The sequence below is a fragment of the Mustela erminea genome, chromosome 11 (assembly GCF_009829155.1).
Source record: "Mustela erminea isolate mMusErm1 chromosome 11, mMusErm1.Pri, whole genome shotgun sequence".
NCBI classification, from domain to species: Eukaryota; Metazoa; Chordata; class Mammalia; order Carnivora; family Mustelidae; genus Mustela; species Mustela erminea.
Genome location: NC_045624.1, coordinates 15,881,505 through 15,896,993, shown reverse-complemented (window position 1 = coordinate 15,896,993; position 15,489 = coordinate 15,881,505). Strand labels below are relative to the sequence as shown.

Below are 15,489 nucleotides of genomic sequence, written 5' to 3'. Positions count from 1 at the left end.
CAAATGCTATTTGAATGCGTGTGTGTGTGCACTTTCCAGGGAAATCCTTATTCTATTTGACCTTCATATACCAGTAAGACATCAAAGTTCATCAGACTTTACAAGGGCAGAAATTTTCATTTTTTTAAATTTCTGCCCTGTTGTGTCCCAAGAGCTTAGACTAGTAGCTGGCGCCTAAAAAGTTCTCTAAATAAATATTTTGGAATTGCTGAAATAACCTAGAAAGCCTAATAATATTCTGGTGGTTCAATGTAGTGATTAAATGCATGGGCTTTAGCATAACACCTGGGAGTGACCAGATGTCAATTCTGCCGTTCATTTTCTGTGCAAGACTGGCAGAGCTGAAGACCCCTCTGAGCCTCAGCGTTGGTATGTGTGGATTTAGGGTAATACCGGTACCAGAGGTGCAGGGGCACTGCGACAGGAAAGTGATGACGACTATCGCTTGGTAGACTGAGTGAGCGTCTACCAAGTGCCAAGAACGATCCTAATACCTCACATGTATCAATTTATTTAATTTTCAAACAATTCTCTGTGTCGGCTTCATTTCCATTCTACAGAGCAGGAAATAAGCACAGAGCACTTCTGATGATTCGGTCACTATGAAGGGGTGGTAGGTATTATAAGAAAGGCATTTGGAACCGTATGTGGCTCATAGTAAGTGCTTGATATGTCATAGTTATTATAATGCCATCTATGTCTCAGGCTGCCTGGACATAGAAAAAAAGGAGGAGGAAGAGGGGAAGGGGAAAAGGAAGAGTCAAAAACCACCTGTGCCCATTTTCCTTTGGATAACACAAGCATTGTAGCTACATATGCACCAATGCAAACACTAGTACTTGAGAGTTTGGTAAGAAGTGAGGCTGTGGCGGAGAAAGAAGGCTCAGCCACGGTACAAATCTTGGTGGGAAAGAGTAACTCTCTGCAGCCATTTAAAAGACAAAACCAGTTATCCTACACGCTAATGAAACACAGCAAGAAAGCCTGTATTTTAAGATAGCTCGATGTCCCTGGAAATGTCAAGGGAAAAGCCCCGTCAGACACGGATGTCGCCCTGCGGTCAGCCTCCCTACCGCGTCACCAAAGAAGGGCTCGCTCACCCCGAGGCCTGCTCCACGACCAAGTCGGGCATTCCTGGAGGTGTCCCCGCCTGCTGTGACAACACCATATCTGGGTCCAGAATAAAAATCTCGTCTTGGGAAATCTCCATCACAAAGTGCAAATGTTCCTAAGGAAGAAAAAGAATTCTGTCAGAGGACTGATAGGATTCTCAAGTCTATCATCTGATCAGGGACAAAACAAAGCATCCTTGGTCCCGAGGGGTAATGAAAGTCTATGACATATCAAACAACCACAGTGTGTTTTCAGAGGCCCAGCCATGGCCATCCATCCCTGAAGCGACCTGGCAGCAAAAGGCTGGTGAGGGGAAGAGGTGAATCCCTCTTGGTTTGGGATTCCTGCTTGACCGGGATCTCATCAGATATAACCAGAGATGGGCTTGCCTCTTCTTCCCAAATACTGTCAAAGAAGGAACACCCCACCCGCGGCTTGATCCAGCATGACTTGTGTGATTAAGCTGGACTTGGACCCCCGGGATCCAGCCAGAGCTAAGTGCCATGATTAACAACTGGTTTTATCACTGGCTTCCATACTGTATTATTATTTCTTTTCCTTTCTCTGTTTTTGCAGGAGAATTTGGACAGCAGGAACACTTTTTATCATTGGGCAGAAGCATTTTTTTTTTTTTCTTTCTCATTATGGAACTCCAGGAAGTGATGAGTTGTAAGTAGCATAAATATGCACCTGGGCTGTCAAACTTGCTAACCAAAATAAACCTAAAAAGCCATAAAACGGAGCTAGGAAGTAGTAAAAGTGGCAGTGCGCAAGAAAATTTAGAGTGCAGGCTGGTGATAACATCTATAGGCCTAGTTATTTTCTGGGCCTCAATTCCAAGGTCAAATCTTGAGTCCACAAATCACAAGATATGTGAAGACAAATAAAAAAACCTCATAATTTAGGCTATGAGTACCATTCTGGAACTGGTACATGTTTTAGGGTTTACACTAGAAAAATGTACAAGATTAGCTACGAATAAAGTCTATCGATTTGGCAATTTTTCACTTTTACAAATAGGCTCCAAAAGGCTTACCTGAGATCTGTCTATTCGGTAAAAGCGATCAGCAGAAGTTGCTAGGAAAAAAAAAAAAGTATATGGCATTCAGAGTCCTGTGATCTGGCGCCCAATTTGCAACTTTCTCTCCTATTATGTCATTCAAAAACTTTACATTCAGTCCTGCTGGCCTACTGGCCAGTTTCTAAATTTAGAAAAACCCAGAACTTGCATGTCCCCTGCAGCAATGACCAAGCTTAGAAAGCCCTTCCTATTACGTCCCCTGAACCAAATCTCACCCGTCTCTTAAGGACCAACTTAACTGCTTCCTCCTCTGAGAAACATTCTTCCGACCCATCCTTCCCTACTCCAGACAGAATTCATTGCTCCTACCTTTGCATATTCGCATTTTGTCTATACTTCTTGTAGACACTATCTTCATAAATAACCAGGAGACAGTTTAAAGGTCTGTGTTTCTTTTACTCTTTTCTGTTTCCAGACATTACCATAGGACCTTAAACAGAGCTGGGACTCAATATGTATTTATTAAGTAAATAAAGCTGGGGGTGGGGGGGTAACCCGTAGGTAGCTAGACTTCCCAAGGAAGCGATTCTCATTTTGCAAAAAAAAAAAGCTTGAAGATACAGAGCCAAGGACCACATCTGGTATTGAAAGATTCATTTCACTTCAAGACTGAAACCCTAAGCCATGTCTAAAGAAAGCCAAAACTGTAAAAATAATTATTTAAGCATTTCTAAAAGGGCCTGGACTGCATCTGTGGTTTGGGGAAGAAAATTGCAAACTTTGGGTTTGTAGACACTGTTTGATTATTCTTAATACTCGAAAGAATTATGTTCCTCCTCACTTAAATCTACCTAACAGACTCCAAATATTATAAATAGATTTTCTACAAAGTACATAGTCCTAAAGGGAGTAACTCAAAATGCAAACAATCATTCAAAAATCATAAATATTTAATGAGTAGCTTCTCTCCAAAGGAAATGAGCTGAGAAACAAGACAATCACAGTCCCTCCTCACTAAAAGCAACAGGGGAATAAAGTCTGTCTCAGAAGGACCTATTCTACTTTGGTTCTTTTTAACCATAAATGTGATCACCTTTTGAAGGTTTTTATATCTATAGACTATAATAATATCACACTTGTAATTTTATCTAAGAATGTATATAGAACAGACTATATATGGAACAATTCATATAAATTTCTAAAACTTTTTCAAATATAAGTTGTTTCCCTGGGAATTCAGGAAAAATAAACAACACATGATTGTGTTTCTCATCACGAGGGAATAAAGGAGCTGGAGGAAAGTAGTGTAAATTACCTTCAGAGGTAGGCAAGGAGTTATTAATGAAAATCTAGGTCATGATTCACGTGGGTTAGATCTGACATAAATACGATTGTTCATCTTCACAGTACTGCGCCCACACTCACACATCCTGTCGCCCTCTTGCCCACATTTATGTCCTCTCAGATGTATCCCAGATCAACCAAAGCAATAGTTACACTGAAAACCACATGTCCACATACTAGGGAGTCACTACACCGGGCAGTAGATAAGGAGATGTTTTGCAATATGGTAGAAAAACTGGATTAGGCAGCATCTAGGGAGTGGGAGGTGCTCGCAGTGGAAAATGAACCCATGAACCAATCAGAAAATAACGGAAATCACCATCACACAGAGCTACTGAGGAGTTTCTACATAATCCCTTGGAAAACCAGGGTCCACTCCATTCCGTCTATCAGTGCCTTGCCCTGCTGTTTCCGCAATCCCCACCGCTCCATGAAATAGAGAAACACTCACCGTCTAGAAAGCACCACCGTGGTGAGAGTCTCTGAGCTGAGAGTGCCCTGGGGAAGGAGGTCTCGTGGTCCTGCAAAGAGACACATTACACCCTCCTGACTCCATCTGAATGACCGGAGGGATTTAACCTCAGTGTACTGTATCGACTACTTCTGCGAGCAAATATCCCTTCCTAAACGGAGCACCGGTGAGAGGCCAAAACATATTTCTACTAGAAAGAGAGGCTGTGCCTCAAATTACTTCACATAGAAACTTCTGAAACAACTCCCATGTAGAATTTCCAGGAAGTTTTCAACTCTTCTATTAAGTATGCATAAATGATATAAGTGGGGACATGTACCTGGTTTGGGAATTTCTTTGCTTTTGCGAAGCTGAGGAACTAGGGGCAGCTGGCTGTCATTTACACTTTGGTTCCCCACGTGGGTATGAGGGAGGCACTACACAAAATGGGGAGGAGTTGAGGCTCGTCTACTGGCTGACATGGACTCGTGGCGTCTAAGAAACACAAGAGGCCATCCATCTACATGGTCAAGTCCCCTTGACTAGCGTATCATCTGTTAAATAAGCAATTTGTCTCCATGAAAGCAAAGTATCAGCATCATATGTTGAGGCCACCCTTACCCAACCTTACCCACTGAACCTGACTCCAGAGCAGTGGACAAGGAGGAAGAAAATGTTCGGCCAGGCTGGCTGATGACAGAATCGTCTGGCCAACATGGACTTAGCCATTGACACACTCATCTGCCTTTCTAGCTTCATCTCTAGCTTCCTAGCTTCGAAGATGCCCCATCGTCCCTCCCTCTCACGTGTGATCTCAAGGCCATCTGCCAGCCTCCAGCTTCTCTCCTTCAGCCTTAGATAAAAAAAACAGCCTTTCCTGTTCAAAGCTGACCACTTTATCTAGTCTCCAGATTACCCTCTTCTTTTCTTTTTCCTTCCTTCCTTTCCTTCTTGCTTTTAAATCTTTTTATATCTATGTTTTTGTATATTTATTTCTGCATTCTTACTGAAATCTTCTCCCCTACCCAGAAATTCATTAATGTTTCAGCTTTCAATGGCTCCCTCCCTCTAAAACGAATTCTGCTCAGTTGATCCTGTAACATCTTCTGAAAATTAATTTCTCCTTCCTTGCCCTGACAAACTTTCGAAGCATGCCTTTAGTATCTCCTTCCTCCAGCCACCCCTTAGCCATTTTGGCCCGGCCTCTAGAAGCCTGGCTTCTGATGCTTCATTCTTCAAAAGCTGCCCTTTGGAAGGACTAGCATCCTTTCTGATTGAATACTACTCCCAGTTCCCAACCTTTCCAGAAGTCTCTGAACCTTTAATTTCTTAGTGGAATTAAGGCCACATCACAGAAGAACAGACTAGGAACTGGGAGATTGAAAGCAGAAGGGATTATCTGTTTATAATTCCAAACTTTCAAAAGCTAAAAATCTCCCCTAAGAGAAACTCTGTCTATGATAATTAAAGAAATAAATAAACAAAAAGCACATTCTTGTTTACAACACAAGACTTGGAGCATTCTAGCCCTGGCTTGTAATGAAATGGAAATCATTGACAGAAATAGGACTAATGAGGAGGGATGCTAGGTCTCTGTGGGGAAGGCAGTGGGAGTTTGACCCATATTAGGGATTTAAGATGTTCTAATACAGGGAAGATCCCTGGAGTGCAGCTGGGTGTGTACGAGAGGCGGACAGGGGAAGGAAACAGGAATAACATGGGACAAACAAGAAGAGAACTAATCAGCAGTTGCATGGACTTCTTTGGGCTTTTGTCCAGACTCCCCGAAGCCTCACTTGCTCCTCCGGCAAACCTATGCTTAGATTAGTGGTACTCAAGGTGTGAACCGTGGGACCGCAGCATCAGCGGGGAACTTGTTAGAAATACAAATTCCCAGGTGCCACCCGAGTTTATAGAAACCCCGGGATGGAACTCAATAATCTTTCAGGTGAAGGTGAGGTATGTCAGAGGTTTAAAAGCATGGACTTAACAAAAGGGATCCATTTTATTATCAGAAACCTTGACTACATGGAATTTTTAAAATGAATGGATTCTGCAAATTAAATAATTGAAAGAGAAAAACCTGGTCTCAGGTCTGGCACCAAAATTTTATATTTACACGCATAGAATTGATAAAGCCATGGATAGACAGATAAACATATACCTCTATGGATGTATATGTAGCTGTGGACACAGATGTTTCTCTCTTTCCTAAACCAGCTTTGCCACTCTGCAGGTTGCACTACATAAAATCATGACATGTGCTCAGTACCTATTTATATCAAAATCACATTTAACATTTCGAGAAGTACACTTTGACATGTGATAAATTGTTTTTAGGAAACTTAAGGTTCTCACTGTATTTTTTATATAACATGTAAAGTCACCAACATGTCAGTTTCGTGTCAAATGTAGTAAGTCAAGAAATTTAGATGCGATTTGAAATATTTCGTGCCAACTATGTAAGCTACTAAATAAAAATAGTAAACAGAAATGTGGCTGCCTTCTCTAGAAATAAAGATGGCATAGACACCAAGGGCAGTTTCTGAAATTTGATGTCAAATGTGCTACAGAGAGCCCCACACAAAAAATCAAATTTTCCCAGGTAAAAATCGACTCTGAAAGCCCACAGAAATGTTTAACTTATCATTTTAAAAACAGAAAGATGAATAATATTATTTTTGGAGTATTCAAATTAGAGAATATTGGATATTATTTCATCTCATTTAATAAAATGAAGATTGAAAAAAATAAATAAGATAGAGATTGATACACTCCGTCAGCCATGTAACTAGCTTACCACAGGCAGACAAAATAATAGTGGCCTAACTGTATACATTTTAATGCATGAGTGTCCGTGTGTCACAAGAGTTTTATGCATGTGCCTATTTATCTTGTGTATTTTCTATTCATTTGTTTTCTCTACACCTTAATTCACAGGTGTTTGCTATAACTCAACTTCCTTAAAGAGGTTTTATTTAAAGAGAATGTTACCAGTTCACTCTGTGAAAATGCACTGTGGCCGCCAAAGAATAGAGACCTTTGAAACACTTCAAATAGATTTAAGTGGATCCTCAAGTAAGTTGGATAAGCCTTAGCTCCCTGAAATTTTATGCTAAATTCAGTGTGTCTACGTGTAGGTGTGTATGTCACTGCTTTCCACAGCTTATCAAAGTGATCTGGAATCCCAAGAAGCTCATGAGAAAAAATGTCATTAAAAAATAATCGAGGGCGCCTGGGTGGCTCAGTGGGTTGAGCCGCTGCCTTCGGCTCAGGTCATGATCTCAGGGTCCTGGGATCGAGTCCCACATCGGGCTCTCTGCTCAGCAGGAAGCCTGCTTCCTCCTCTCTCTCTCTCTGCCTGCCTCTCTGCCTACTTGTGATCTCTCTCTGTCAAATAAATAAATAAATAAATAAATAAAATATTTTAATAAAAAAAAAAATCGAACACTTTCTTGGTCACCTGCAGATCAACCCGGAGTCTTAAGAGATAGTTCCAGGTGTGCAAGGAAGGTCCTAACCTCTCCAGTGTAGCTCCCCTGAGCTAGGTTTGCACCCTCTCCCTCCTTTTATGGCGTTCCTTCAGCCTTGTTCATAAAAAATTGTCATTTCTTAAAAAGAGAATTATTAATATAATAAAATCCTGTGTTAAAAAGCATTTGAGGAGCACCTGGGTGGCCAAGTTGGTTAGACGTCTGTCTTTGGCTTAGATCATGATCTTGGGGTCCTGGGATCAAGCCCTGTGTTGGGCTTTCCACTTAGCAGAGAGTCTGCTTCTTCTTCTCCCTCTGCCCCTTGTGTGCACTCTCTCTCTCTCTCAAATAAATAAATAAATAAATATATTTTTTAGAAAAGCATTTGAATTCCGAAGTAAAAATGCAGTTATTACCTACCCCAACCTGGGAAGGATTTATATTGCAATGCAATTAAACTACATATTTCAAAATTTCCAAAACCTCAATGAGATACCACATCACATTAATAAGTCAGGAAATGACAGATGTTGGCAAGGCGAGGATGCGGAGAAAGGGGAACCCTCCTACAGTGTTGGTGGGAATGTAAGCTGGTGCAGCCACTCTGAAAAGCTGTGGAGGTTCCTCAAAAAGTTGAAAATAGAGCTACCCTATGACCTAGGAATCACACTACTGGGTATTTACCCCAAAGATACAGATGTAGTGATCCAAAGTGGCACATGCACTCTAATAATGGTTATAGCAACAATGTCCACAATAGCCAAACTATGGAAAGAACCTAGAGGTCCATCAACAGATGGATGGATAAAGAAGATGTGGTATATATAGATACACACACACACACCATGGAATATTATGCAGCCATCAAAAAATGAAATCTTGCCATGTGCAATAACATGGATGGAACTAGAGGGAATTATGCTGAGTGAAATAAGTCAGAGAAAGACAAGTATCATATGATCTCACTGATAGGAAGAATTTGAGAAATAAGACAGAGGGTTATAGGGGAAGGGAGGGAAAGATGAGACAAGATGAAACAGAGAGGGAGACAAACCATAAGAGACTCTTAATCTCAGGAAAGAAATTGAGGGCTGCTGGAGGGGAGGGGGATAGGAGGAATGAGGTGGCTGGGTGATAGACATTGGGGAAGCTGTGTGCCATGGTGAGTGCTATGTAGTGTGTAAGACTGTTGACACACAGACCTGCACCCCTGAAACAGAAAATACATTATGTGTTAATTAAAAAAAAAAAAAAAGAATGCCCTGTGGAAATCATGTGCGTTAGAATGTTTAGCGTTACCTAAGGCATCCCACTAGTGGGTGTTGTAGAATTTTTGAAGAAGACTGAAATAGATGTAAAGGCATACATAGACTGGGCAAGTCAATAAACATGTCAGTTTTCTTCAGAAAAATTTACATATTAAAAAGATACATAAAAGCAGTCAAGTCTCAGCAAAATTCTCCCCTTGGATCCAATCTGGCCCACGCATATATACGCAGATGAAAGGATCTCACTTGCATTAGGACCTAGAAGTTGAAGAGTACCTAGTATCAGTATTAAAATGACGTTTCCATGCAGCAGATGGACAAAATGTAAAACATACCCACAAAATATACCAACAACCCATAAAATAAGACAGAAAAAAATCCAGCTAATCAGCACAGCTGGGTGCTAGGACAACGTCTAAAAGATCCAAGGGAGAACAGGAGGTAAAGAGCAGGCGAAGGAAGGAAAATCTGGTCATGGCTGAGGTTGTTGTATTTTGATTGAGTTGAGAAACTGAGCCAAAAACTACTTTTAATGAGAAAGTCTGCTTTGGAAAACTGATTTTGCATGTGAGTTCCAATACAAGTTTATTTGTGGACACTGAAATTTAATTTCATATAATTTATATGAATTGTAAAATATTCTTTTGGATTTTCTCAAGCATTTGAGCATCTGAAAACCATTCTTAGTGCACAGGCTGTGCAAAAGATAAACAGGCAGCAGACTAGATGTGACTTGAGGTATAGTTTTTTAGACCTGTGGTTTCAATCATTACAAGACTGCTTGTTTTGTGATTATATTACATTCCGATTTCATAGAAATTGTATTCCCCAGCAGGCCCATTTTTTAAAAAGCTGATCTTGTGAATCATCATGTCATTGCTGTCCCATTAATGGTTGTGAGGTTTGATCATTTTTTAAGTAGAACTCGGGAAGAAGATATCCACAGCTAAGATCATCCTTTATGCTGAATCTGGTCCATATACTACAAGGACGTTTTCACTTTTTCTCATATACTAAAAGGACTTTTTAACCCTTTAGTATGAAACCCTAAAGACAGCAGTAGAGAATCACACTATAAATTCTTAACATCTAAAAGTTAAGTGGCGTAGTGGTGGGTTGGAAAACTCCTATTGTTGTAGGATGACATCAGACCAAGAAATGAGGTGACAAGAGTGTCTCTGTCCTGGAGGTGTTTAGGAAAGGCAGCTCTATGGAGGAGAAGGAATAGTAGCACAAGGGATGGTATACGGTCCAGTTCAAGTAGAGTCTAGAGACCGCAGAATTCTGGTGGCCGAGAGCACCAGTTTGTGCCCAGGACAGTCCTGGGGCTTCACTACCTACTAACTGAGATTTGGGGCAAATTTCTTATCTATTCCATGCCTTGGATGCCTCGTTTATAAAATGGTGACCATGGTATCTACTATAAAAGGTTCTTTTGGGAAATAAATGGAAGGACATGTGGAATGTTTAACCCATGGGGCGGCACACGTAGATGTGCTGATATCATTATGTTACACCAGTAAGGCTGGGGCAGCTGGGACTTCTTTTATTTTTATTTTTTTACCTAAAACAATTCTGACCTTTAAGTGCCTTTGGGGCTCATGGAACACAGGCCACACTTCAGACTTCATGATGCTACAGCAGCACAAAACTATTTTATCCTTAAACATCTTTGTGCTCGAAAACACAAAACAATGGGGACAGACTTGTATGGGCAGACACAAAAAAGAAATAACTCAAACGAAGGCTGAGCTCAGGTTTCGTGCTTGCCCCCAACACCTCTTTTTTACCTTATCAGATGCTAGAGAGTTGCCTCAAATACAGGGTATTGTTTTCAAGGCCAAGTGCCTTCTGTCACTGAAAGAAATATTTTTCAGAACACTGCACTTGACTTTTCTCTCCCCATTCAATAATATTCCCCATTCAATAGTAACTGTGCTCGACATTCACTTAGTTTCACCAAAATTGTTATCTTTTCTTTTTATCTTTGTTATCTTTTTTTAATTGCTATCTTTTTTTTTTTTAATTTCAATGGTCAGGTGTCACATTACTCTCACATTACTCTTATTCCTTTGACACAATTACATTCAGTCTTTTCAACTAGTATTGATGGGAGCTAAGGAAGTGCAAGGCATGTGAGGTGAGAGTCACAAAGGAGAACGAAGCACGGGCCATGTCTTCCGAGGGTGTCTACCGCACTAGGAACCACCGGGTGCCTTCCAGTTACCTTCTCCCCTCAGTTTGTGGAGTTGCTATGCATCTGATTTACCACAGTTCAACATCTTTTTTTTTTTTTTTTCAAGAGATGGCTATTTTAATTATGATTTTATTTCCTAGCTATTGTCAAAGCCACTGATTTCAGGAGAAGGATCTTGAGTCGGTTGCCCACAGAACCGGAGCCTGGTAATGAAAACAGCAGAACATATTAATAGCTGGGAAAGCACACGGAAGGGTCAGCTCACATTTAAGAAGGTTCTTTCCTTTCAAATCTGAAATCTTTGGTCTGGGCCAGTGGTTTTCAGGCAGTCCCGACACTGATGGAGAGCTAAGACCTGTCGGTAGGTGCAATCCTGAATCATACAACCTACTGCCAACAAAGGCCAGTGGCCATCATGTCAACACAGCGGTAGGTTGTTGACTCTCGCTCTCCTTCATCCCTCCCTGCAACTTGAAGTCTTCTACCTACGGCTCCCACCCAGACTCATCTCCATTGTCCGGAACTAAAAGATATGCGACAATCATCTCGACAAGCTGTCAACTACTTGGAGAATAACAGTGGGTGACTGGTAAACCTTCCTTCCTTTCTTTCCTTCCTTTTATAGCATGCTCCTTTTTTACTTCTGAGAATTTTCCACAAACATAACTCTATTTCTGTATTCCTTGGTGGTTCTGTATTAAATAAAATTTAGACCACCAGTCTTTTTATGTTATTGCCTCTACTTAATGTTCTATGTTGGGAAAAATATCCCCTTGAAGCCTATGTATGGAAGAGATTACGATCAAAATTCACAGAACCTTCCCTCTTGGTTTTGGGGTCACGAGGCCACTACCACAGAGTTCATTTATGAATATTGGGCTAATATCTTATGTGGGAGGTTGATTTGAAGCCATATTCTTATGGCATATCCATTCTGTCACTAAGAAAGCCGTATAATCTAGCCCCATCTGCTCTCCTACAATCTATCCCCTCTTCTTTAGAACCTAAAAGTGAGCCATAAATGAAGAGCAGAGGCTTTGGGAATTTAAGTAAATTCACACAAGTACCCAGCCATTTAGTGGTAGAGTCACAATCCAAATGCAGTCTCCTTTACTTCAGAGGTTATGATCTTATATACTCTGTTTTATAGATTCTTGAGGAATTAGAATTAGTGGGGGGTTTTGAAGAATGGATGGAATTTGTGTAGGTCAAGTTGGACAGAAGTTGTCTTTTAACTCAGCTCACGCCAAAACATGAAGAAAGCAAAAGCCAAAATAATCTTAATGGTTATGAAAACCTTCTTTTGACTCTGGCATTCCAGGATTTTTCTTAGTTTCAGCTTTCATTAACCGTCCAACTAATCTTCCATACTTATCAGAATTCACAACCTTTGGGTAAATCAAAATTTTTCCTCTCTCAAATTCTCCAGTCACACTGCTGACACACTTTGCCCTCCCTTCATCCCATCTGCTTGAGAATCCCACAGGAATGCAGCCATCAATGAGAACAATAGTGAACCACAATTCAGAGTGAAGAAACTGAAACAAGATTCATATAAATTCTGATTAGATAAGTTTCAGATAACTTGGCTGTGTTGCATGGTTGTAATTCTCAACTCCATACAAGTGACATAGTTGTTTCACATGTGATGTGATCGTCACTGCTGTTACAGCTTCATTTTTGAATCTGTACAGCTATGCTTACTACAACTTCGTTTAGAAAAACAATGGCAAAAGCTGTACATAACCTAAATGTCTATCCAGAGAGAAAGGGTTAAATAGATACCGTGGAGTAGAACAGTAGTTTTAAAAAACTGAGTTAGAGCTTCATTTATTAGCAAAATCGAATCTTCATAGTATACTACTGTTAAAAATAAGTTGTGATATAATAGAAGTATATATAGTGAGTGTGCAAAGAATGCAAATCCATTTTTATTAAAAAGAAAAAACAAATGTGTATCCTTCTATGTCTATGTGTATAACTTTATATAGAAAGAAACTTTATATGCAGAAAGGTACCAAAAGGTACACACTAGAAAGATATCATTCTAAGGTCTACTTTGAGTGGGGAGTTAAAAACCAAAGAGAAGTCTAGAATTATACACAATTAGAAAATTAAGATAAGCCAGGATTATAAAACGCAGCAGCCTTCACAACACAAGTGGCAAATGAAAATCAAGAGAACCTTATATCAAAGGTTATATCAAACCTTATATCAAGAGGACCTTAATATCAAAGACAAATGCATATGAGGAAGGATTAAAATTGGAACAGGAATAAAGAGTCTTGAAAAAGATTTCTCTGTAACTTAGAGCCATGGCCCATAAATGTGTATAAAGAACTTTAACTAATGATGGCCACAGAGGTGACCAGGATTCTTGTACTTTCTACATCTTGTCTACCTACACCCGTTTTTCTCCTACTCAAAGAAAAGATAATCAAAGTATGAGTGATGGTGATGTCAGTAGAGAGGTCCTAGTGAATTTGAAATAATTTTGTTTTAAATAATTGGCATTGTTAAAATATTGTGGGTGATGTACCCCAATCAGGTAAACCACTGACTGTCTCCTCACACCCGGCCTCAACACACAGGTTGAGTAGGTGACTATGGCATTAAGGAACCGTGGATTCAGGGCAGCGGGAGGGTCATGAACAGTGCAGTGCAGAGGAAGAATCAGACTGGGAAGTTGAAAAGGGGAAATGAGAAAAACAGAAGAGCCCCTCCCAGGAAGCTGAATACTGGCCCCGAGGGTAGACCTTAGCCTGGTGGGCTGGCTAGGGTGAACACAGCAACATGCACCTTACTAAGCAAGACTGGCCGAAAGTATGTCTGCTTTGTGAAGGCTGCACATTAAATTGAATATAAAGAGACTTAATTTCTGATAGAACCAAAAACGAGCTGAAAATATGCACCTTTCAAAAGTGATCTATGTAGACACTTAAGAAATGCACTTGTGTGAGTGGGGCTAGGTGGCTGGGGGAATTCACGTAAGTAACAGAGCTGTGCCACCAGCAAGGACACGGATGCTTCTGGTGCTAATTCAGGGCTTCGAGTCCCTTCACTCAACTCCGATTACATAATCAACTCTACAATCAACCAAAGAGATAAGAGACCTGCTCGTTTTGTGATGTTATTTTTCTTCATATAAATGGTGTGATTTGGATGAATATGACCGTCCTTGTTCTATAATGTAGGCAGAATCATATCACCTTGCACATACCAGGCTCCTTCCCATTCTAAATATAATGATCATGTAAAACTGCATGCTCTTTAAATGAATAATGTAACAAATTTATTTCAAAAATCCCTGATATGTGAATTTTTTTACTGTATGCTAATGGAAAATCAGTTTCTCAGGCTAAAAATACAGCTACACGCCCCAAAGCAAACCTGTTATTTCTCATATATGTATTTAAAAGTCAATTGGCATCAGTTCTATGTAATTGATAAGGAAATTACCTGAACCACTGTTTGGCACGCATATGCCAAACTTGCCCTTAATTTACTTTCAATTACTCACAGCTGATGCACACATAATTTAATGAAAGCCCAGCAGCCCCATTACACACTCCAGTAGGTAATTCAATTAAACAGTATTCACCTAGCATTTAACTATACCATCACTGTGAATGAAATTTTTTCTCTTTCATAAAACTGAGGGAAGATGTAAAAGACAAAGAGGAAAAACAGAAGTCCCTCTGGACTGGGAACCCCTGCTACATTCAATAATGTCCAGTCAATAACCACTTTACTTGTACATCGATCTCTCGTTTACACACCCACATTTCTCATCTGCCTGCCCAACCCATCTACTGATTCCTTTGGTTTCCATTCATCACCAAGTGGATAAACGTATCTCTTTATCCTTGGTGAATGGACCCACCAGGGATGGGTAGAAACTGTGTGCTTACACCTCTCCGTCCAACTATAAGCCTCCTTGATAGACTTGCTACTATTATTTTTATCTTTCAAAACTCTTTCTCTTCAAACCTCTCTCTCCTCAAACTACCCATAACTCCTACGGCAGCTGAATACAGAAAAGGGATGCCCATTCCCAAAAGCAGCTTTGAACAAGTGAAGAAATAATGACGGTGTGGTAAAAGATGAAACTGAGAGATAGTATAACATTCTTAGGAGCTCTTTTGTGTGAGAATGTCCTCTATCAACAACTGTGTCTGTGTTATTAGCAGTAATGCCTTCACTTGCAACAGACCTGGCCCCAGGCAAGTCTTATTTTAATTCTTTATTTGATCCATTTCTGACAGCTTTGATCTAGCCCAAAGGAACCACACTCTACTAAGTTCCTAGCTAACCCCAGTCCTCCTCTGAGACTAAATTAATTCCCAGGATGACTCCCTTAAACTAGTTTCAATTCATCCGTTGAAAGACTTCTAAAATCCAGACAACAAATTAAGGAGAGAGATGAATAAGGATTGCCAACGTGAAGAGAAGAGAAATAGATCACGTATTTATGAGCAAAGGCTGTTTGCCTAGGACAGTGCTCTGATGGACTGACTAGATAGACCCATCTCCCAGAAGATCAGGTCATTATGTAAAATGGAGAAAAAGGATCAGAGGATGAACAAATTGATACGGACTCAGATCTGACCAGGAGTTTTTTC

General features: G+C 40.3%; 1 protein-coding gene across 5 annotated transcripts in view; it reads right to left on the bottom strand.

Annotated features, from left to right (window-relative positions):
• The window catches only part of DGKI (diacylglycerol kinase iota), a 440,859-nt gene that overhangs the window by 80,499 nt on the left and 344,871 nt on the right, over positions 1 to 15,489 (bottom strand). For all 5 annotated transcript variants that reach the window (XM_032304023.1, XM_032304024.1, XM_032304025.1 and 2 more), the window contains 3 exons: positions 3,930 to 3,999; positions 2,150 to 2,190; positions 1,101 to 1,228 (listed from right to left, as the gene is read on the bottom strand). In XM_032304023.1, coding sequence (XP_032159914.1) covers positions 1,101 to 1,228; positions 2,150 to 2,190; positions 3,930 to 3,999 — 239 coding nt within the window. The remainder of the gene's footprint in view (positions 1 to 1,100; positions 1,229 to 2,149; positions 2,191 to 3,929; positions 4,000 to 15,489) is intronic.